The sequence below is a fragment of the Solea senegalensis genome, unplaced genomic scaffold (genome assembly GCF_019176455.1).
Source record: "Solea senegalensis isolate Sse05_10M unplaced genomic scaffold, IFAPA_SoseM_1 scf7180000015564, whole genome shotgun sequence".
In the NCBI taxonomy this organism is placed as follows: Eukaryota; Metazoa; Chordata; class Actinopteri; order Pleuronectiformes; family Soleidae; genus Solea; species Solea senegalensis.
In genome coordinates this window covers 65734-90510 of record NW_025321361.1, presented here as the reverse complement: position 1 = coordinate 90510, position 24777 = coordinate 65734, and the positions used below count along the sequence as shown (strand labels likewise).

At 44.0% G+C, this 24777-nt stretch overlaps 1 protein-coding gene across 1 annotated transcript; it reads right to left on the bottom strand.

Annotated features, from left to right (window-relative positions):
* Positions 1–398: 398 nt before the first annotated feature.
* Positions 399–24451, bottom strand: LOC122762337 (laminin subunit beta-4-like). The gene is given in 29 exon segments (XM_044017524.1): positions 399–850; positions 1284–1437; positions 7867–8034; positions 8171–8306; positions 8405–8612; positions 8976–9117; positions 9610–10196; positions 10270–10430; positions 12955–13324; positions 13363–13462; positions 13465–13619; positions 13920–14144; positions 14371–14528; positions 14838–15069; positions 15155–15298; positions 15377–15438; positions 15440–15537; positions 15615–15823; positions 18155–18290; positions 18433–18607; positions 19371–19450; positions 19550–19653; positions 19739–19780; positions 19878–20066; positions 22704–22788; positions 22790–22828; positions 23321–23721; positions 23811–23925; positions 24390–24451. Coding segments are annotated over 28 exon segments (4647 nt in total). The 5' UTR covers positions 23830–23925; positions 24390–24451; the 3' UTR covers positions 399–782.
* Between the last annotated feature and the right edge of the window lie 326 nt (positions 24452–24777).

Sequence of the window (24777 nt, the reverse complement as noted above, 5' to 3'; positions counted from 1 at the left end):
GTGAAGACGTCCATCACATACAGACGAGCATGTCAGTGTTTATCTGTTGTTCTGTCTTTATTCATTCACTCATCTTTTTGTTACACACACACACACACACACACACACACACACACACACACACACACACACACACACACTCTTCTCCTCAAGATTCTACAGACAATAGACATTCCTGAACCCCCATACACACACACACACAAATACTTGTCCTTTGTTGTTGCAGGTGAGGTTTAAATGTGGGGAGTGTGTGTGTGTGTGGGGGGAAGGTGTGTGTGTGTGTGCTGTTTATAATGTCTTCTCAAACAGAGGATCTGCTCTCTGATTGGTTGACAGCTTGTCTCTGCAGGTCACCACACATTCACAGACACACAGTCAGTACCAACACACACGTGCTTTCACACACACACGCACACAGTGTGTCATTCATTCATTCATTCAGTGTTTATTGTCAAATGTAAAGTAAGGGGGGCGTTAGCTGACGTCCCATGTTGAGGTTACAGTCTTCACTGCAGACGACCCTGGTTCGAATCCCTCATGGGACGGTCCTTTCTGCCTCCCCATTTCTTAAAGGCATTAAAAGCACAAAGAAGATAATAAAAAAACAAAAAAGTACAGTAAAGAAAGGTGCCCATGTGACTTGGCTGTCCAAGTTAAAAAAATAAGCAATAATAATTTAACATTAGAGAAAATAAACTATGTAACTAAAAGAAAGGTCATAAAAGATTCGGTCCAGGTGGGTGTGTCTCCTTTCCATGCTGGGGGTGGAGCTGCTCCTGTAGTCATGTGATGTGGAAGTGGTCCAGCTTCTCTCTGTCCTGGTCTGAGGGTTTGAAGTGGGGGCATGGTGCTGCCCAAATCATGGATCACAAAGATCATTAGTCTTCAGACTTTGACCTTTGACCTTAAACACTAACCCTAACCCATCAGACAGATAAATGAGCAGTGATATTGACATTCAGGTGGACTCCTTCTCATTTATATATTTATTTCATTCTACGGGTTTGTTGATTTTATGCTCCTGTTTCCTTTGTTTTATTATTATTGTTGTTATTGTTACTATTATTATTATTATTATTACCATGTTGTTGTATGGGTCTAAATCAAACCAAGTCAAATTTTATTTGTATTGCACCAAATCACTAGATACATGACATTACAACATTATAGACACATTTCAATGAGTAGTATTGATCTATCTACAAACGATATAGAATTACATAAACTCATATTAAGAATACTGCAGTACATGTAAGCATAATGACAAATGGTCGTTGTTGTACCTCGTAACTGGACAAATTTGTCCTGCACCTGACGGTTCACATCCTCTGCCTCTTTTATGATGTTCTTCACTCGTTCTCCAGCTTCACCATGAAGCACCCGAGTCGAGTTTTTCTGCTTCAACAACTGAAACATCTTCGTCACATCTTCCAGTTCCTGCAAGACAGTCACATGACAAACACTTACAAAAAGTAGTCAAAAAGTCAAAAGTAAACCCGCTTGGAGACAGAGAAGCGCACACAGCGCTCGCCATCCACTCAAAACTAATATCAAGTTTACCTTCAAAATAAAATCACACACGTGCGTGATATTAACTCAGCTCACAGTTGTCCGGAGTTCTCTGTGTCGGTTGTTTTGTCCACAGTTGTTTTGTCTGTAGTTCTCTGTGTCGGATGTTTTGTCCGTAGTTCTGTGCCGGTTGTTTTGTCCACAGTTGTTTTGTCTGTAGTTCTCTGTGTCGGATGTTTTGTCTGTAGTTCTGTGTCGGTTGTTTTGTCCGTAGTTCTCTGTGTCGGTTGTTTTGTCCGTAGTTCTCGGTGTCGGTTGTTTTGTCCGTAGTTCTGTGCCGGTTGTTTTGTCCGTAGTTCTTGTGATGTTATGAGTATAGTAACATGAGAACTACATTACCCAGCATGCCACAGCAGTGAGGAGCTTGCGAGATAGCCCCGCCGGTAAGCCAGGGCGATATAGCCATGCAGGTAGCACATGAATGTATACAAGTTAATAAAGTAACAAGTTAATAGTAAAAGACCCGATGTCACGCCTCGTCTGCTTATTGAAGTAAAAGCAAAACAACACATGGTGTCAGAAGTGGTCGTGAGCAGCTTCGGACGGAAGATTTGCTACGGAAAGAGGAAGAAAAAGTCTCTGGTCGCGTGAGTGCTAGGGGCTAATAAAGCTACGTGCTAAAACAGTTTGCTGCGGTGTGTGATGGCTACGAGCGGCAGAGGAAGTAAAGCGAGGACGAGGGACGGATCGAACAAGTAGAAGAGAATTGCGTACCTGTATTGGAGGATAACCAGCACCAGGAGAGGGCTGTGTAAGTCCCGATACCCCGACGTGCAGTCATGGATAAGCTAAGTCCACCCACTTCTATGCAATTGACTGGGAACCTTGCTGATAACTGGAAGCGTTTCAAGCAACAATTTAATATATATCTAGCAGCAAGTGGAGCTGGGGGTGATGATGAAAAACTGAAAGCTCACATTCTTTTGCATGTTATAGGAGAAGATGCATTGGATATATATAATAGCTTTCAGCTGAATGAAGCTGATCTGACTTTGACAGAGCTAATGACAAAGTTTGAAGAATACTTTGTGCCTAGACAGAACGTGACTTTTGAGAGATACAAGTTTTTCACCCATGACCAAAAGCAAGGAGTACTATTTGACCAGTACTTAGCAGAGCTGCACACGCTAAGCAAGACATGTGAATTCGGCACCTTGAGAGACTCATTAGTGAGAGACAGGGTCGTTTGTGGAACAGTGGATAATGCACTTAGAGAAAGACTGCTCCGAGAGACAGGACTGACCCTGGACAAGTGTGTCAGTATGTGCCGAGCAGCTGAAACCACTCGAGCACAAGCAAAAGAGCTTCGGAGAGGAGAGACAACTGTACATTCGATAAATAAAGAACAGAGGAAAAAGAAAACATTTACCAAACAGAGAGACCAAAGAGAGAAATCTACTGAGTTCAAATGTGGTAAATGTGGAGGCAGCCACAAGCCAAGATCTTGTCCTGCATTTGGAAAATCCTGTAACAACTGTGGAAGGAGCAATCACTATGCTAAATGTTGCAAAGCAGCTCTAAAACAAAAAGTTCACACAGTCGATGAGGGAGAAGAGGAGTATGATGAGTTTATTGTGGATGTGGTGCAAGCTTGTACAACTGAAAAAGAGGAATGGATTGTGCCTATTGAGGTGAATAAAACAATAATACCATTCAAGTTGGACACAGGTGCTCATGTAAACCTGCTGTCACTGGAAGACTACAAAACACTGACAGTAAGGAGCAAAATTCATCCTTTAAAAACAAAAGTGACTGGATACACCGGAGAACGTGTTCCTGTTAAAGGCGGATGCATCGCAACCTTCAAACACAAGGGTCGGCAGATAAGAGCACAGCTTCTGATCGTGGATATGAGTGTACAACCAATCCTGGGACTCAGTACATGTACAGAGCTCAATCTGGTCAAAAGAGTGTTTGTTGTGACATCACCAGGTACTGCAAATGATCATGACTCACTCATGGAGGAGTATAAAGACTGTTTCGAAGGACTTGGATGTCTACCTGGAAAGCATAAGATACGAGTGGATGAAAGTGTGTCTCCTGTTGTGCATCCCTGCAGGAAAGTCCCGTTTGCCCTGCGGGAAAAACTGAAAGAGGAGCTAGCGCGCATGGAAAAATTAGAGGTCATCAAGAAAATAGATGAACCAACGGAATGGGTCAGCTCGCTGGTTATTGTGCAAAAGAAAACAGGTGCTCTGAGGATTTGTTTGGATCCTAGGGATTTAAACAGAGCAATCAGAAGAGAACACTTTAAGTTACCAACCAGAGAGGAAATCATGGCACAGTTTGCTGGAGCTAAATGGTTCAGCAAACTAGATGCTTCGTCAGGTTTCTGGCAACTGAGGTTAGACGAGCAGAGTTCGAGACTGTGTACGTTCAACACGCCAGAGGGCAGGTACAGGTTTCTTCGTCTGCCGTACGGTATCTTGTCAGCGCCTGAAGTATACCATAAGACTATTCACATGATTTTTGAGCACATTCCAGGAGTAGAGATGATGATGGACGATGTTATTGTCTGGGGGGCTACTCGAGAAGAACATGACGAAAGACTGAGACAAGTGCTAGACAAAACAAGAGAAGTTAATCTGAAACTTAACAAAGACAAATGTGAGTTCGGTGTAAAAACACTTACCTTTGTGGGAGATGTTCTCAGTGAAGAGGGGGTGAAGCCAGACCCGAGAAAAACATCAGCGATCAACAACATGGAAAGACCAAACAATAAAGATGAGGTCAGACGGTTTTTAGGGATGGTCACCTATCTCGCCAAGTTTGTCCCACAGTTGTCAACACGGTCGGCACCTCTCAGGAGTCTTCTCGAACAAAAGAATGAATGGATCTGGTCTCATGAGCAGGAACAATGTTTTCTGAAACTGAAAGAGACTCTCACACAGGAACCAGTGCTAAAGTTCTACGACCCAAAGAAGAGTACCAGGATCTCAGCAGACGCGTCACAGCACGGCCTGGGAGCAGTGCTGCTGCAGCGACACGACGAGCAGTGGCTACCTGTTGCTTATGCATCCAGAGCCTTGACAAGCGCCGAGTCCAGGTACGCTCAAATTGAAAAGGAACTGTTAGCGAGTTTGTATGCATGTGAGCGTTTTCATCAATATGTGTATGGTCAATTTTTTGAGGTAGAAACTGACCATAAACCTTTAGTGTCCATCATGGCCAAACCTCTAAACGACTGTCCTGTACGGATACAGCGCATGCTGATCAGGCTGCAAAAGTACGACGTGCACATGATATACACACAAGGAAAATACATGTTCACCGCCGACACCTTGTCTAGAGCGGTGGATAAAGAGGAACGTGCAGACTGTGAGAACAGCGCAGACATACAGGCATATGTGGACATGATTGTGACATCTCTGCCGGTAACTGCAGACAGAACGGAACAAATACGAAGAGAGACTAATGCAGATGAAACAATGAAAGAACTCAAGAACACAGTACAGAAAGGCTGGCCTGAAAACAAAAAGGATTGCCCTGTGCAAATACAAGACTACTGGAACTGTAGGGCAGAGCTCACAGTGGTAGATGACATAGTGTTGAAAGGGAGCAAATACGTTATTCCATCCTCACTACGTAAACAAATGCTCCAAAAGATTCACGAAGGCCACCTTGGAGAAGTCAAGTGTAAACGTAGGGCTAGAGAAGTGATGTACTGGCCGAGAATCAATTTAGATATAAGCCAGACGACAGCGTCATGTGAACTTTGTCGCATCCACAGGCCAAGACAACAAGCTGAGCCGCTGATGATGCATCCAGTGCCCCACAGACCCTACTACAAGGTTGGCACTGACCTGTTTGACTGTGATGGTAAGAGTTACATAGTGGTCACTGACTATTTCTCAAACTATCCTGAAGTTGGAGCGCTGCAGTCGACATCAAGCAAAGCAGTCATCAGCTACCTCAAGACTGTCTTCGCTAGACATGGTGTCCCATGCGAACTGTTCTCAGATAATGGGCCCCAGTTTTCTAGCTGCGAGTTTGCTGCCTTTGCCAAAGAATGGGGGTTTCAACACTCTACATCGAGTCCAACCTATCCAAAGTCGAACGGCTTGGCAGAAAGCTCTGTAAAGACCGTAAAAACAATGATGAAAAAAGCAGAGGACAGAGATGACTTTCAGACAAGTTTACTGATTTACCGGAGTACACCTCTACAGAATGGACTGTCACCAGCCCAAATGCTGATGGGTAGGCGCATTCGCTCCAACCTACCAGTAAATGAGGACCTGCTGACGCCGAAAAATGCGCACAAAGTCAGAAACGCAAGGGAGGAACAAAAGGTGAAACAAAAACAGCTGCATGACAGAACGGCTAAACACCTGCCTATGCTGAAGCCAGGAGATGTGGTGCGACTCAGAGACATCTCTACTGGCGCATGGAGACAAAAAGGACAGGTGGAGGAGGAAGTTGCCCCACGATCCTACAGGATCCAGACAGAGAGTGGATTGTCTCTGAGAAGAAACCGCACGGATCTTCAACTACAGTTGACTGAAAAGGACACTACAGCTAAGGAGATGGTTCAGCAGGACACGGCTGAATCTACAGAGTCAACTAACAGTGGGACTGACCACACTGACTGTAGTCGAACAGCAGTGTCTGCCTCGCCAGCTGTTGAAAGACTGTCCAGACCTGTAAGACATGTTCAGCCACCTAAGAGGCTGATCGAGAGTTGCTAAGGACTCTTGTTTACAAGTTGTTGTTAATGTTAATGTAAAAAAAAAAAATGTTGACATGATTCTAGGTGTGTTATGATGCTTAGAAAGTTTGCACTTTATTATTTTTCTATTGCAGAAAAAGTGTTTAAATAGAAAAGTTGTTTACAAGTAAAGTTACGATGCTGAAGTTAATGATAAATGCCAAGGTGAAGAAAAAGCATGGCTTTGTTTTAAGGGGTAAATATCATTTATTTTATAGGGGGAAAGATGTGATGTTATGAGTATAGTAACATGAGAACTACATTACCCAGCATGCCACAGCAGTGAGGAGCTTGCGAGATAGCCCCGCCGGTAAGCCAGGGCGATATAGCCATGCAGGTAGCACATGAATGTATACAAGTTAATAAAGTAACAAGTTAATAGTAAAAGACTCGTCTGCTTATTGAAGTAAAAGCAAAACAACACAGTTCTGTGTCGGTTATTTTGTCCACAGTTGTTTTGTCTGTAGTTCTCTGTGTCGGTTGTTTTGTCCGTAGTTCTGTGTCGGTTATTTTGTCCACAGTTATTTTGTCTGTAGTTCTCTGTGTCGGTTGTTTTGTCCGTAGTTCTGTGCCGGTTGTTTTGTCCGAAGTTCTTGTGATGTTATGAGTATAGTAACATGAGAACTACATTACCCAGCATGCCACAGCAGTGAGGAGCTTGCGAGATAGCCCCGCCGGTAAGCCAGGGCGATATAGCCATGCAGGTAGCACATGAATGTATACAAGTTAATAAAGTAACAAGTTAATAATAAAAGACTCGTCTGCTTATTGAAGTAAAAGCAAAACAACACAGTTCTGTGTCGGTTATTTTGTCCACAGTTGTTTTGTCTGTAGTTCTGTGTCAGTTGTTTTGTCTGTAGTTCTCTGTGTCGGTTGTTTTGTCCGTAGTTCTCTGTGTGGGTTGTTTTGTGTCCGTGGTTCTCGTGTCGGTTGTTTTGTCCGTAGTTCTGTTTGTTATTTTGTCCACAGTTGTTTTGTCTGTAGTTCTGTGTCAGTTGTTTTGTCTGTAGTTCTCTGTGTCGGTTGTTTTGTCTGTAGTTCTGTGTCGTTGTTTTGTCCAGTTCTCTGTGTCGCGTTGTTTGTCCGTAGTTCCCGTGGGTTGTTTTTGTCCGTAGTTCTCTGTGCTGGTTGTTTTGTCTGTAGTTCTCTGTGTCGGTTGCGGCGTCTGTAGTTCTGTGTCGGTTGTTTTGTCCATAGTTGTTTTGTCCGTGGTTCTCTGTGTGGGTTGTTTTGTCCGTAGTTCTCTGTGTGTTGTTTTGTCTGTAGTTCTCTGTGCTCGTTGTTTTGTCTGTAGTTCTGTGTCTTTTGTTTTGTCCTAGTTGTTTTGTCTTAGTTCTCTGTGTGGGTTGCTTTGTCTGTAGTTCTCTGTGTCTGTTGTTTGTCTGCAGGTCTGTTTTGTCCGCTGTTTTAAATCCGTAGTTCTCTGTGTGGTTGTTTTAACTGTAGTTCTGTGTCGGTTGTTTTGTCCGTAGTTTCTGTGTGGGTTGTTTTGTCCGTAGTTCTCTGTGTGGGTTGTTTTATCCGTAGTTCTCTGTGTGGGTTGTTTTGTCTGTAGTTTTCTGTGTCAGTTGTTTTGTCTGCATTCATCTTACCATTTGTGTGTCTGTAGCATTTAAAGCCGTCTCTGCAGCATCTCGAGCGTTTCTTGCAGTTTCTCTGTTCTCTTCATTTTTCTTCTTTAGAAAACTGATTTCATTTTTCAGGTCTTCAGGACGACTCTTAATCACCTTCATGTCAACTTTGTTGAGTTTGTCTTTAATCTAAAATATGACAAAAATAAATTGAAACGTACCCACAGTAACCAAAGAGCATTAAAACAGATATATTTATTATTATAATAATACTACTATTTTCTCCACTATGAAAAGACATTTTTAAGATATTGGGGACATTTACGTGTTGGATTTGGTCTTTGGTCGAGTGTCTGTCTCGGCTGGCTGTGTCCAGGTCATCGTTTGCTTTGTCCTGAGCTGTCTCTGCATCATAAATGTCTCTCCTGATGTCTGTCACATCAATATCCTTTGTGTTCTCCCTGGACACAGAAAACAATAAGAAACGATACACACTGTAGCACACGCAGAGCAGGACTGCTAACATTTTACATGACATTGGTTAGTTGGTGAAACCAACTTCTGTTCCTGAGCCTTCTGCAGCAGACTCTTAGACGCCTGCTCATATTCATCCAGGTTCTTCAAGTCCTTCTGCAACATTGACATGTTGGAAAGAAGACGGTTGATTTCACTGATCATTGACTGGATCTGTGCAGGTGACTGTCGCAGCTGAATGTCCAGAACAGCTTGGGACATTTTCTCGATGTCTTCTGGAGGAACGCTCTCATCTGTGAGGAGACAAACTTACAGTCACACAGATGATAATGTAACCTTGATGGGATAGCAATCAGCTCTTGTGTGGACACTGGAGACAGGTGTAAATGCATGTGGTAAAGTACTATCTAGGTGTAAAGGATGATGATTCAAAGAGGGCCCCCATTGTCCCCCTTTGTCTCAGGTCCCCAGAGACCCTAGAAACAGCTCTGGCTGGAATTCCCATCAGAGCAGATCATTAGCTGATTAATCCCAACATAGAAGATAAAATAATAACCCTTATATGGATCGAAAAATATGTTTAAGAATTGAAAGACTGTGTCTGATGTATCCGATCATTCTTTCATTTATTGATGAATGCATTCACAAACACTCACCTGTCAGGTAGTCTTTGGCTCGCTGGATCAACTCCCTGGTTTTGTTCTCTCTCTCTAAGGAATCCAGTCTGTCGTGGATCTTCTCACGTGAGTCTTTGGCCTGGTTTTTGGTCGCCTGCGCTGCCTGCTTGGCTTTGTGGATCTGATGCAGAAGTAACAGGTTTTTACCATGATAATGTGTCTTTTATCTGGCAGCAGTCAAACTTCCTTCTAGTCAAATAATAATGGATAACCGCGTGTCCTCATCAAAAGGGGGAGGAGTTATGAAAAGCAATGCAATGGTTGTGAAAATGAGCTTCTATCTTCCTTAATTTAAAACATCATTTTCCATTTTCCTCAGTTCTTCCTCAACAGAACATGATGATGTCACGTTTGTAAATCACATTCACATTTAGAGGAAAATAGACAATAAGTGGACACCGGTGTGACGGACAGCTGCTATCGAACCTTTTCTGGAAACTATACTATACTTCATAAAAATATGAAAATGAACCCCAGCTAAATCATGAGTCATGAGTTCCTATGTCAGTACAGTCTATGGTGATATCACAGCAAACAGCACACACACATTAAACACTTCTCTAACTTGACTTCTACAGATTTATTCTGAAAGCAGGTGTTCTGGAGTGAGTACCCAGTGAAAACATGTCTTGGTCCTGGACTCCTCCAGACCCGGGGTGAGTGAGGTGAGTTGTTTTTTTGCCCTCTTGGTTATTTCTAAAGCCGTCTGACTGACAGGAACGACTCCATCACAGCTTGGACCTCCACATTTTCTTTGTCCCAGAGTCAAGATGCACAGAGCTCCACCACATTCTGAACAGTTATCCAGACCCGATCCTCCACAGACCTGCATCAGATCACAAGCACAGCTAAACTCTCTCCTCTTACACTTGAAGTGGATCCTGCCCATGAGGGTCTCAGGGAGGGCAGGGTCATCACAACATAAAGAGACAAAGCCCCATGATGCATGTCTTTGCACAGTCGGATGAAGTGGGACAACATGGAGAGGTGGTCATATGACTCTCACCTGTCGGTTGAGCATGACCACACTAAGCTCTTTAATGCTCTTCTCCAGTGGAGTCAGATCTCTGCACTGGCTCAGTTTGTGATCCACTCCTTGTCTGGTCTCCACTGAAACCTCTAAAGCTTTGCGGGCCACATTTACTCTGTTCTCATCCAACAGGACATTTTTCAGAAGCTCCTGGGTCTCATCTCGTAGCTCTGTTGGAGGAGAAGGAGTTAGCATATTACTTCAGCACTTTACCTGGGTTAGTCTAAGTATGTAAAACTTTACTTTCCACATCTTCATCATCATTGTCTGGGTCCTCTATCAATCTCTCATTCAGGTTCTTTAGCAGTTTGTTGAATTCCCAACGAATGTTGTCAATTTCAGTGTTGAGAAGAGAAGACGGGTCAATCAGGATCATGTTCGGGTCGACGGCCTCTCTCAACTTCCTGAAGGAAAGAAAATATGCTTGTGCTACATTTAAAACAAATGAAGCCGCACAGGAGTTCATCAAAGACACAATGGTCACATGGCCTCGCTGAGAACTCAAGGCAGAATCCTCCCCTCACTCATTTCCCTCAGCCTTCAGCTTGGTCGTGTTCACTGTGCTCCTTGAGTCAAACTGTATTTTAAGTAGTTACAATAAATTGTTGAATTATGTTTTGCTCTCATATGAACAATTAAGGGTCATCTCTGCACTGCGCTCACTTTCTGGTTCTATTTCCAGTAACGTGTACTTTTTATATCTATATCAAGGTCAAGGTCAAATTTATTTATAAAGCATATTTACAACAACCATCGCTGCCCAAAGTGCTGTACACTGGCATGACAAAATGTCAACAAAGTTAAAATACATAGTTAAATTACAAACACTAGCAATAACAATAACCACAAAATAAAAATAAAATTCTGCTCAGCTTGTGCTGAAGGCCCTTGTAAACAAATGGGTCTTCAAAAGAGATTTAAAAGCATTCAAAGACTGAGCTGTTTTAACGCTCAAGGGAAGACTGTTTCAAAGTGTGGGCGCCGCAACAGCAAAAGCACGGTCACCCCTCGTTTTCATTTGCAATCTCGGTACAACTAGCAACATTTCATTTGCCGACCTCGTTGTCCTCTTTGGGACATGAACAGACAGAAGCTCCGACAGGTAAGATGGAGCCATCCCATTTAGACAAAAACCATCAATAGGACCTTAAAATGAGGAGTTATATGCTCATATTTCCAGGAGCCAGTGAGCAAGCGCGCTGCAGCATTTTGGACCAGCTGCAGGTGATGGATGGAGGCCTGGTCTAAACCGTGGTATAGCGAGTTACAGTAGTCCAACCGACACGAGATAAGGGCATGGACTACACGCTCTAGATCAGCGCGTGGTAGGTAAGAGAAGGCGTAACTGATAAAAGCCTACTTTTACAACTAAACTAATCTGCTGATCCAACATGAAGGAGCTGTCAATAATCACACCCAGATTTCTGACTGCTTGGTGGCAGTGGTGACTCAGAGGGCCTAAAATCGAAAAATCAAAAGGATTTCCAAACTTTGCAACCTCTGTTTTAGATTCGTTAAACTTTAAAAAGTTTAGAGCCAACCACCGCTTTACTTCCTGTAGGCAATTTACCAGGGCGTGGGAGCTATCTGTATTTGGTTTTAAAGGCAGATGGGCTTGAACATCATCAGCAAAACAGTGAAACGAAATATTGAGTTTTTGAAAAATGGACCCTAGGGGCAGCAAATACAAAGAAAACAATAACGGGCCTAAAATAGAACCTTGGGGCACTCCACAGCTAAGAGGGGCCACCCTCGAGCTAAAAGGGCCCCAGTGGATAGAGAAAGAGCGGCCCTCAAGATACGACTTGAACCATTGTAAGGCTGTGCCTTTGATTCCCACACAGTCAGCAAAATTTGGTGATCCAGTGTCAAAAGCTGCGGATAAATCTAAAAGCACAAGAACAGTGGAAAAACCAGAGTCAACCGATAAAAGAAGATCATTTAAAGACGCTTAAAAGTGCTGTTTCAGTGCTGTGACGCATTTTAAAACCAGACTGAAATTTTTCCAAAAGGCTATTAGCTTCCAGGTAGTTTTGGATTTGCACATAAACCAATTTCTCCAATATGTTGGACAGAAAGGGGAGCTTTGAAATAGGCCTCTAGTTAGATAGTGTTTCACAATCTAGGTTGTGTTTCTTTAACAAAGGCTGCCAATAGCATGCTTAAATGCATTTGGTACACAACCTGACATCAATGAGGAATTAATAATGCTCATTATATAAGGCCCAACCACATCAAAGGCATCTTTCAATATTTTAGGAGAAAGTGGGCAATCAGAAGGTGTTAACTGGTGCACAATATCTGACACACCAAATAGAGACACGGGGTCAAAGTGCTCAAAAACTGCAGAACAGACAGGGTTAATAGAGGGGTCTGCAGCAGTGCAAGGCTGTGTTGAATCTCGGATCACAGAAATCTTAAAAATGTAAGAAAGCGTTCACATAATGATTCAGATGGCACAATACTGCTAGATTCACTTGGGTTTACCAGGCGCTTTAACACAGTAAAAAGAACCTGGGGTTTGTGGACATTCATAGATATCATATTTGACATATACTCAGCTTTAGCACACTTAACTGCTTTCTGATAGTTATCCAAACTAGCTCTTAAGATACCCAGAGAAACATGAAGATTGTCCTTTTTCCAATGCCTCTCTGCGCACCTGCACTCTCGCTTAGCGCACAGGTTCTGTCATTAAGCCAAGGCTGGAATGCATTCTTGGGCTTCCGTACCTTTAAGGGCGCAATAGAGTCAAGAATTGAACAGCACACGGAATTGAACATACAAGACAGTTCATCAACGCTTGGGTTGTGCAGTATGTCCAATAGAGGAGCAGAAGAAATAAATCTATCACAGAACTCCTCAGCCGTTGAAGAGTTAATCACACACCGCCTGCACGGCTCAGCCAAAGAGCAGAACTGAACTTACCCAATTTTCACACAAATCTTTTCCGCCTTCTTCACTTTCTGCTGGGAGAGTCCTGTCAGGTTGGCGAGGCTGTCCAGCATTAAGTGCATCTGCAGCGTCCACTGCCGTTGGCGACTGACTCTGGGCTGTAGGTCACCATCGTAGCGAGGGATTAATGTCAGCATCCTCTGAGCAGCTCGTTGGACATCTGTGACACTATCAGCCCAAATGGCAGTGCAGGGGTGGCACTCCTCGCAAACTGGGAACGCCGACGTGTAGCCAGAGGCGCATTCATCACACAAGATACCAGTGGCACCAGCTCGACAGAGACATTCACCTGTTTCAGGGTCACATGACGGACGCTCGGTTCCCTCCAGGTTACACTCACACGCTGAAAAGATGATGTGAAGAATTAAAAAGCAGCAAGACCACACTGCAGGTCGGGATTCCCAAAGTGATTTGCTCCACATTCATCACATTGTCTCCCTCCAAACGCAGGAAGACAAGGACACTGTCCTGTCACCTGGAGGCATCACAGTGATTATTAGTCATTGTCCTTTGAAGACACGTGTTCCAACAAGTGTACTAGGAAACTGAATGAGGCCATTACCTCCTCTCATCACAGAAACAGGAGCTTCCCAGAGGACAATGAATCACTTTGGTTCCACGACGGTCACAGGAACATTCTGTGCTACATGTGTCAGTCACACACACACACACACACACACACACACACACACACACACACGACATCAGCCTCATTCTTTCAACTTTTATTTTTAGATTTACTTTTAGAATCTTTCTAATTGATTTCATTTGTCTAAACTGAGGAATAATAATCCTGTCCGTCCTGGTCACAGCATCTTCAGCTTTAGCGCCTCCTGTCTTCTCCAAAGTGCTTTTGTTTCTGTGTATCGCATTTTTGTGCAGAATTTATTTTGGTTGTTGTATTTGAAGGTTTTCATCTCATATTATTGTATCCATACCTTTGCAGTTTTGCACCAGAGCATTGCCGTAGTAACCAGGTTTGCAGCTTTGGCAGCTTGTTCCCATCGTGTTGTGGAGGCAGCGCAGACATTCACCCGCCAGGGTGTCACAGGCGTCACGGTCTTCTGGGTTGATGTTGTTGTTACAATGACACTCTTCACAGCTGATTTTGGGCAAAGTCAGGTCGCCATAGTAACCAGGGGCGCATCTGTCACATCGTGACCCTGAAAGGTCATTTTATGTGTTTTAAAGGTTCATGTTTGTCCCTCTCATGTTTACATGTCTGAAATCCCTGAATCATTTTTCACTCGCTTGTCTGACAGCGGCCTGAGCTGAGGACCTAGATCTCACCTGAGTCGGTCCTGACCCTCACCTGAGTTGGTCCCAATCCTCACCTGAGGGTCCAGGGTCCCGACCCTCACCTGAGTCAGTCAGTAAGTCATGTCTCACCTGTGTGCCCTTCCCTGCAGTTACACATCAAACTGATGGATTGTGGGTCACGTTGGCAGGAAGTGGCAAAGAATCGTCCACTGCCCCGAATATCTGGACACAAACAGGGTTCACAGGTCTGTCGGGATGCAGGGTTTCCATAGTAACCATCCACACACCTGCATCAGTGAAACAAGTGTCATCAGGGAGGATTTGAGGATTATAAAGGAAATTATTTTATGAGCTTTCATAAACATGTATATTTGTATAAACACAGACCAATACAGCAGTTATATGTGAGTCACGTATTTAACATGTTAGTTTGTTATATGTCATACGTTATATATTACACATAAATGTTGTTATGTCTTGTCAGGTATTTTAAAAACCATACCATATCCATGTGCCATATATTATTGTATAAGTGTCATATATATACTGTACATATACAGTATATATATATATATATACTGTATATGATCTATAACCTGTCACATTGTGGTCCAGCAGTGTTCTCTCTGCAGTTGCGACATTGTCCCGTCCCATCGTCGCACTCCTCTGATAATCCGTTACAGTGACAGAGTCGACACAGAGGGAAACCCCAGAATCCGGCCTGACAGCGATCACAGTGTTGGCCCGTCACCTCTGAACGACACGCACACTGACCTCTGACCTGATCACACAGCGGTGCGACTGAACCGCGAGTGTCACACTGACATGCTGCAAACAAACAAACAAACAAACACAACATTTGCAAATGTCACTGCATCTTATACAACGTGTCCAAATATTCAGAGTTTCTTACGTTTGCAGCCATCGGGTCCAAAGCCAAAAGTCAATGGTGCGCAGGTATCACAGCAACGGCCAATCACATTCGGCTTACATTTACAGAAGCCGCCCAGTTTACTGCAGGACGGTCCAACAGAGCCAATGAGGTCACACCTGCAAACTGACCACAGGAAGTGCAGAGAATGAGAACTTTTTGAAGACACAGTATGATTTGACACTGTTGAGATGTGGGACCAACCAACTGCTCCGCGGTGGATGTGAGCCGACATGCTCTTGATAAGTCCTTCACAGAGTTCAGAGCTCAGCAGCCAATCCAACACACCGGAAGAGGCGAAATGATTCCAAGTGAGTCTGAGAGCAGAAGTTCTGGACGGACTCAATTCTAGGAATCAGACCCATCTGGAATGCAAAGTAGGAAAGTGATTTTGTCACCTGCCGTGTTCAGCGGACTGAACATTCTGAGCAGACTGACTCACCGAGTCAATCAGGATGAACGATCCATCTGATCCACTTTGTTTTTGAAAGACTACGTCCACAAAGTAGACAGCACCTGCACTGAGACACACTGAGGAGTCCAGAAGACTTGTCCTGGAGACAAGGAAACAAAAGACATGAAGATAAAGGAGGGGACAGGAATGTTCAAAAAGGTGCTTTCTCTGGGTTTGTTGACCGGTCCAGGGTTTGACTCATGTCAGCTAGATTGACACCAGTTCTTTTGTTAAATGCGTGCTCTCAATGTGTATTATGTTTTTGTTAGTTAAGGACCGAATGCAATACTGCTGTTTTTGTTTTCCTTTATTGAACTGATTGAACTCTGACCTCTGTGATTATTAATGCAAGTGTGTACCTGTGTTGTGATTGGTGTCGAATAAATCACCTTGAGTGAGTGCAGCTGTTGCTGTGTGTTGGAAGTCAGTCACGTCGCTGCGTCTACTCTGTCAACAGGTTATGGGCCCAAAGTAAGTCAAGATAAAGCGTGTTTTTTGAAAAGAATTACGAACTGTGGGAGATAAGTTTCTGGGCCACCTCCGGCTGCAAGGCCTGAAAGGGATTATCACTAAACAGAAACGAAACAGAAACGAAAACAGAGGAAGAAGAGGCCTCAAATGCTGAGGCATATGCTGAATTAATCCAGCTCTTGGACAATAAAAGTTTATCTTTTATTGATAAAAGTTTATCTTTTATCAACTCTGCCATGCAGGCCATTTTTGCCCAGTCTCTTTCTTATGGTGGAGTCATGAACACTGAGTGAGGCCTGCAGTTCTTTAGATGTTGTTCTTTTTCACATGGGGCCATGTAGGTTTGGAAAGTTTTTTCCACAAAATAAATAAAATCATCACTTATCTATGTCTAATATTGAAATTTGTTTGCTAATCTGAAACAAGTTACATTAAAATACATGTCATATAAAAACACATTTCTTCCGACTCTACCTCGACTAAGACGACAAAAAAAAAAAAAAACTTGTACATCGCACTTATGACTAGCACTTCATAGTTTGTTCTACTTGAAGCTCTTACTTACTTCTAGCTCTTATTTGCACCCAAATGTTTAAATGCACTTTTGTAAGTCGCTTTGGATAAAAGCGTCTGCTAAATGACATGTAATGGAATGTAATTTAGCAGACGCTTGAGCATTTGAGAATTGAGCACAATCAGGGGTGGAGTCGAACTTGCGATCGTTACTTGCACACAGGGTAACGATCTTAACCACTGAGCCACTCTACCTTAAGTGTGACAAACATGCAAACAATTTTACACACCACTGTACGACACGGCATGATAAGGTTGCATCTCAACTACAAAAAAGTACCTACTTAACATGGGCGGAGTCATCACTGCACGGGCTGAATGAAACTGCAGTGACTTCGTTTTATACACACACACACAAGTGACTAGTGACTTTACACCACACTTCTGTAGGAGATTAACCCACGTTTTTAGGATTGTAAAGCAGTTAATTTATTTACAATTCGGCACTGTTCGGCTTGATTTCTGTCCACACGTCTCCAGAGTACAGCCTCCTACTCCATACTACATAGGTCTGTGATGCCGCACGCGATCGACGGCACTGTCCCTAAATACACCACTCCACTTTAAAAGACTCCTGTTAAATATAGAGGATTCCCTGGTAGTCAGCGGCCGGCAGTCTGACCAGTCATCGCATAGTACCTACTACTAGCACGCTTGGAACCTTGCCGGAGCAGGTGCTAAAAATAGTACCTGGTACTCAGAGCCGGATTAACGCAAAGGCAAACTAGGCACGTGCCTAGGGCCCGATTGGCAGGGGGCCCAGACAGAGGGACAATAAACAAAGTCAACATAAAAATGACTTGGTCCACGTTTCAAGACGATTTACGCTCCTCGTCCTGATGACGCGACACTGTCAGGGCGTTCTGAGGACAGTCTGCTCCGATCGACAGTCGCGCTGGGGGCAGGCAGGCGGGAGAAGCCGCAGCGAGTGCACATGTCCGCGGCGAGGTCCAGGCGGGGATTCGCTGTAAATCACCTTCGCCCCGAGCCCCCAAGCCGATCTAGAGTCGGTCGCAGCGCACCACCAGCGGAGGAAATTTCATGTCAAATTTATATAGAAATGACTGAAACGTGACTAAAACTAATAAGCGTTTTAGTCCAAAAGACTAAAACTAAGACTAAATCTAGAATGGCTTCCATCCAGAGAAACATCCAGACCAGTGGAGAAAACTGCTGAACAGTCCAGACCAGGAGCTGAGCTGCTGAGTGTTGAATACCAGAAAATGGAAGAGAGGTGATGCTTGACATCTTTACCACGACAGCACAGTTTCTCTTACTGCAAATGTTATTGGTTTCATTGTATATTTGAAACGACCTGCACGGTGTCATCCGTATCTGAAGGGATGCTGGACTGCTGCAGGTCCAAGTACAAGACCGGATCAACATCCTGATTGGTCCAAACAGTATGACATCACCTCTTATCTGTCTCACCTCTTACCTGTGTCACTTCTTACCTGTGTCATTTGTTACCTGTCTCACCTCTTACCTGTCTGTCTTACCTCTTACCTGTCTCCTCCTGCGAACAAATCCATGCGACCTTTGAACCAGAACAATTCGTCCATTTGAAATTTTAAAGTGGAATCCCTGATTTCTGAAGTACTCCTCACATTGAGGATTCACCTGAAAATACACACAAATACTGCATACTGTATTTGTCTGGTGGTTCAGGGTTTAACTGCAGTAATACATACTACTTACACAGTAGTACTGCAACAATACTTAGTAAGTACACAGTAGTACTGCCGTAAAACATCTTGTTTACCAGAAATGAGGATGGAGTTTTTGTTGGAGAACTTCCTTCAAGCAGAGGAGCAGCAAGCTCTGCCTCATACAGGAAGTAGTCAAGTGAAGGCAGGAAGTACCCGGGGGCGGGGTCAGAGCAGCGTCGACCAATCATGTTTGGTAAACAGTGACACTGTCCGTCATCTGGAGGACATCTGAAGACAGATCAGAATAAGAAAGAAAACAAATCAATAAGATTGATGAGGGTTAGAGAACACTGAATCCGAAATGTGACTCTAATCCGGGACTGTGACTCTAATCCAGGACTGTGACTCTTATCCAGGACTGTGACTCTTATACAGGACTGTGACTCTAATCCGACTGTGACTCTAACCGGACTGTGACTCTAATCCGGAACTGTGACTCTTATCCGGGACTGTGAATCTTATCCTGAACTGTGACTCTTATCCAGGACTGTGACTCTAATCCTGAACTGTGACTCTAATCCTGTGACTCTAATCCAGGACTATGACTCTAATCCTGGTCTGTGAGTCCAATCCAGGACTGTGAGTCTAATCCAGGACTGTGATTTAAATCCAGGACTATGACTCTAATCCAGAACTGAGTCTAACCCAGAACTGTCACTCCAGTCCAGAATGGAGTCTAATCCAGAACTGTTACTCTAATCCTGAACTGTGAGTATAATCTAGGACTGTGGCTCTAATCCAGGACTGTGAGTATAATATAGGACTGTGGCTCTAATCCAGGACTGTGACTCTAATCCTCAACTCTGAATCTAATCCATAATCCGGAGTGTTGTTGCAAAAAAAGAATGTATCAGATATTATCTCAATTCCCCTGGCACCAGGATTAATTGAGTCTAGCTGGAACAGCCTAGTAGCACAGAAGAAATCTCAATGGCAACTTGTGTGTCCTTGATTTTGTGAATACAAATGTTGTTGATAGTGGCGGACATACATGCTGCTGAGAGCTCCACCCACATCACAGTCACAGGGTGAACACCTGAACACAGAGTTTCCTAAACCCCAGTAACCTGTCTGAACACACACACACACACACACACACACACAGATAAAAAGTATCATTATTATTGTTGTTGTTGGTATTATTAATGTATTTTTTAGGATATAACTGACCACACATTGATCGCACAGTGGCCCACTCGCCAAATGTTCACATTCACAACTTCCTGTCAGCTGATCACAGGACCCAATGCTTCCCAAAGGATGACACCTGCATGCTGGAACACACACACACACACACACACACACAATTATGCCAAGCCATTTTGTTTCACACGAGTTGTGATGAACAAAACTTGACACCTTGACAACCGCCAAGGGAACCGTCTGTGTCACAGTCACAGGCTGAAACCAGAAAGCAGCTGTTAGAGTACATCATCAAGCTGTCACACAGAAAAACATCATCTGTCACCTGTATAACCGAGAACACAATCATACGTACATATGCAGGCGTACGGGTCCTCCACTGCTTTCTGAGGATCCCGATAAAGAAAAGGACTACATCGTTCACACTGAGGCCCCGTCCTCTCATTGAGACAATTATCACACACGCCACCACTCGCTCCACCTGTTGCCTCAAAACGAGCAGCATCGAAATGACACGAGTGTGAGTGACCATGACAGTTACATCCTGAGGGAAGACAAACAGGTGAATATCACACTGTCAACAAATGTCAAAAAACTAAGTCACACTGTCACTTTTGCACGGTTTCTGTAGCTCTGTTACTTTTTTTATTTTTTGGTGGCGAGACGGACGCACAGCACAGCGGGGGCATTGTACACACACGCGACCAGCTGATCGCGCTGAGGGAGCCGGCACTCCTGATTACGACACGACCCGAACTTCTGAAGGAACTGAAGTGGAAGCGTCGGGGCTGCAGAGCCGGAGCCAAAGTGAGAGGCAAAGCGGGGAAGTACAAACCAGCCGTACCTGCAATAATCACAGGGAACGTGAGATCTCTGGGGAATAAAATGGACGAGCTCTGCACGCTTGTTAGGACCAGCTGGGTGTTCAGGGAGAGCAGCCTCATGTGTTTCACCTAGACATGGCTGCACTCGCACTTCACTGAGCACAGCGTGGCAGTACCACGGGCAGACAGAGATGCTGCGCTGAGCAGCAAGAAGACGGGGTGGCGTTGCTGAAGTGGTGTCACCCCGGACATGTCTGTGAGAAGGAGTGTCTGTGTAGCCCGGACATCGAAACTTTTGGCTGTGGGAATGCACCCATATTACCTCCCCAGGGAATACACCTCCATGATTGTTGTGGCCGTCTACATCCCTCCCTCAGCTGATGCAGCGGCAGCAGTAGACGGCGTCCACTCTGCTGTGTCCAGATTACAGACACAGCATACCATTGCATTTATCACCATCACCAGGGATTTTAACCAACCTTCCACCAATATGTCGACTGCCCCACCAGAGACAATAAAACGACTGATCTTATGTATGCAAATTCTAGGGATGCATACACAGCCACTGCCCTTCCCCCCCTTGGCTTGTCTGATCACAACTTGGTCCAGCTGACTCCCAGGTATGTCCCTGTGGTGAAGAGGCTTCCTGTTGCCACCCGCTCAGTGAGAAGGAGTACACAGGAGGCTCTGCAGGACTGCTTTGAGTCTACTGATTGGGATGCGCTCTGCTTGCCACATGGGGAGGACATCAACTCCATGACAGACTGCATCACAGATTACATCAGGTTCTGTGAACACACGGGACTCCCTGCCCGGACTGTCCATTGCTTTCCCAACAACAAACCTTGGATTAACAGAGATCTGAAGACTCTCCTCAACAAAAAGAAAGAGGCCTTCAGACATGGGGACCAGGAGGAGCTGAGGAAGGTACAGCATGACCTTAAGGAGAAGCTGAGGCAGAGCAAAGACACCTACAGGAGGAAGCTCGAGTCCAAACTCCACCATCTCTTGGATCACTGACTACCTGACAGGCAGACAGTTTGTCCAACTGGGTTGTGGTTTGTCTGATGTGGTGGTTAGTGATGTAAGAGCCCCACAGGGAACTGTGCTGTCCCCCCTTCCTGTTCACCATATACACCTCGGACTTTCAATATGACTGTGTCATGCCACTTGCAGAAGTGAAGTTCTCCGATGACTCTGTGGAGGTGGGGTGAATAAGGGATGGACAGGAGGGGGAGTACACGACAGTGGTAGCTGACTTTGGGAAGTGGGCCAGTGAGAACCACCTGATTCTGAATGTGACCAAGACCAAGGAGATGGTGGTGGACTTCAGGAGGAAGAGGACAGCTCCACAACCATTGAGGGTGCTGGGGGAGGACATTGAGATAGTGGAGGACTACAAATTCCTAGGTGTGATGCTGAACAACAGAATGGACTGGAAGGCTAACACCAGTGCTGTGTACAGGAAGGGGATGAGCAGGCTCTTCTTTCTGAGGAGGCTGCAATCCTTTGATGTATGCAGAGAGATGTTGGAGTTATTTTTTTGTCTGTTGTGGCCAGCGCATTGTTCTTTGCTGTGGTGTGCTGGGGGAGCAGCATGGAGCCAGTGAAACAAACTCAACAAACTGATAAAGAAGGCCGGCTCCATCATCGGAGAGGAGGATGCTGAAGAAACTTTTTTCCATCATGGATAACCCCGATCATCCTCTCCACCACATCCTCCAGGCCCAGGAGAGCACATTCTCCAAGAGATTCAGACAGCTCTGCTGTCACAAGGACAGATTCAGGAAGTCATTCCTGCCATCAGCCATCAGGACTTACAATAACTCTCTGTAAAGAACTGACTGCTCATTTGTCTCTTCATGAGATCCATTATGCCATTCTGTAATTATTGCACTATTTTCTACATTTTATGTTTAAAATATTTTTTTGCATTGTTGGTCAGAATTTTACTGGCTGATCCTTTCAGCTCAATACTCCCTTCTGGAAGGGGCAAGCAGAACAAGTACAGCGGGTACAACTGTCTTTCTGAAGGTTTATTCCACATACACACTTAGCGGTAGCTAGACAGCAGTTAAACAGCAGTAAGACAGCAGTCAGTTAGTAGTTAGACAGCAGTCCGTCTTTACAAAGGCACATACGAAGGTTAATATAACAAAAAATGGCATTGATAATGTATAATGAATGTTAGCTTTGCCTGCTAGAAAGTATAAGTACAATTGTATTGCTGATATGTTAAAAACAATTTCCCCTCGAGGATGAATAACGTATTTCTATTCTATTCTATTTTATTCTAAAAAAGTCACACTGTCAAAAAAACTAAGTCACACTGATGAATGAATGAAATCTCAACTGACTCCTGCACACATCAGCTGTGTGTCCTTCTCCTGGCCTCCAGGGGGAGTCATGGTGAAATTCCTTACATCTGTCACAGTTCTCTCTCTCCAGCTGTGTTGTGCTGACAAACACACTGACCATGAACCTGCAGAACAAAGACTTTAAGTTGAGCTTAAAGAAAAGATCAGAATATACGCACATATATATATATATATGTGTGTGTGTGTGTGTATGAGAAAACAACCATGCCAGTGTGGGTGTGTCTTGCGTCCACAGGCATGCAGTGGGTGGGAGAAATGTCTCTGCTTTACTTACACATGAATGATATTTGAGTAATTTGATACAAAGTCAAACGTAAACAGAAGTTTCTGCAAATGTTAAAACTGTGACAGATGGTCCTTCATATCATTCATTCATTCATTCACAGAATTCTTGACTTTGCTCATCTAAAGATTCACAATTCTGTTTAAATGTCAGTGTCACACAAATATTTGAAAAGGTTAGAGTTAGTTGTTTCCCACCTGTGTGTTTAATGTGCTACGACTGAGAGGCATGAAAAGAAAGAAAGGGAGAAAGAAAGAAAGAAAAACAGGTTACATTTCATGTATGTAGATGTTGTGTTTGTTTACAAAGTTACCTCCAGGTATCCGATGATGCAGTAGTGATGAGGTTGCTCCAAACCACAGGTTGATGAGGACGATAGATGAGAAGCTCGACCGATCATCAGGTCACCCAGCTGAGGGCGACAGAAACCACCGCTACACTGATCCTGAAGCTCCTGAGGATCCTGAACCCACTGAAGCTCCTGAATGTCCTGAGGATTCTGAAGCTCCTGAAACTCCTGAAGCTGCTGAGGATCATGAAGCTGCTGAGGACCTGGAAGCTCCTGAAACCACTGATGATCCTGAAGCTCCTGAAGCCACTGAGGATTCTGAAGGTCCTGAAGCCCCTGAGGATCCTGCGGATCTTGAAGCTCCTGAGGATCCTGAAGCTTGTGAAGCTCTGGGATGATTTGTAGCTGTGTCACTGGGAGAAGAACTGAATAGACAAATATCAATATTTTAAATCAACTACTACTTAGTGATAAACAAGACCAGCGGCAGAGGATCAGATCAACTTTAACTCACTGATGAAGATGAAGATCATGTTTCCTCAAAGTCTGGTCTCTGGTGGAACCAGGTTTCAGAGGATCTGTCTCTCTGAAGACTTGAGGTCTTTGTGGACTCAAGTCTTTAATGGATTCTGGAAAAAAATGCAAATGTCTGATTTATTAACAATATTAGGCCAAAGCTGTGATGTGATAGAGACCTATGTGATACATAGTTGATTTTCTTTGTGGAAATAGTTTTTCTTGATCAGCTGAATTTAAACTGAAGAACTTTGATCCTCAGACCGTGTCGCGCTTGAACCCGTGTGCTTTAGCATCATATTTAACGGGACACTTTAATGTCGTCTGTGTTTAACAGCATATTTGATGAAGAAAAGTGACTTCACTTTAACGCAACATATGAAAACATGATTGTTTTTAAAACATTGTGATTGTGAAGTTATTTTAAGTGAATTGACCATCAATAAAAACATTTCACTTACTGTAACGAATCAAAGATATGAATCATTTTAAACTGATCATTCGTCAATATCATCCATACATGAAGTCACATGTTAATGTTTTAGTTAAACTTTAGTTAAAATGAGTGAAAACGTACCTGCTGCTGCATCACAGACAGAGACAGAGTGACAGATCTGGACACGTAAAAACTCACCTGAGCTTTTAACTGCACACCTTACAAAAATGTCTGCCTAAGGCGGAGACACAGAGATGGAGACAGAGAGACGGAGACTTTTAAAACACAACTTCATTTGCCACTATAAAAAACAGCTTTGTGCATTTATTTAATTTAAAACATACACACTAAATTACAGTGAAGTTAAAGTGTTTCCAGCTGCAGACAGACAGACAGACAGACAGACAGACAGACAGACAGACGAGATGCCTGCAGGTCCGTCTCTGGGAGGAGGGTGAGGATAGAAGTCTGGATGTTATCACAATGTGTCACAGGTGGCCACCTCCACCTCCTCCTCCTCCTCCTCCTC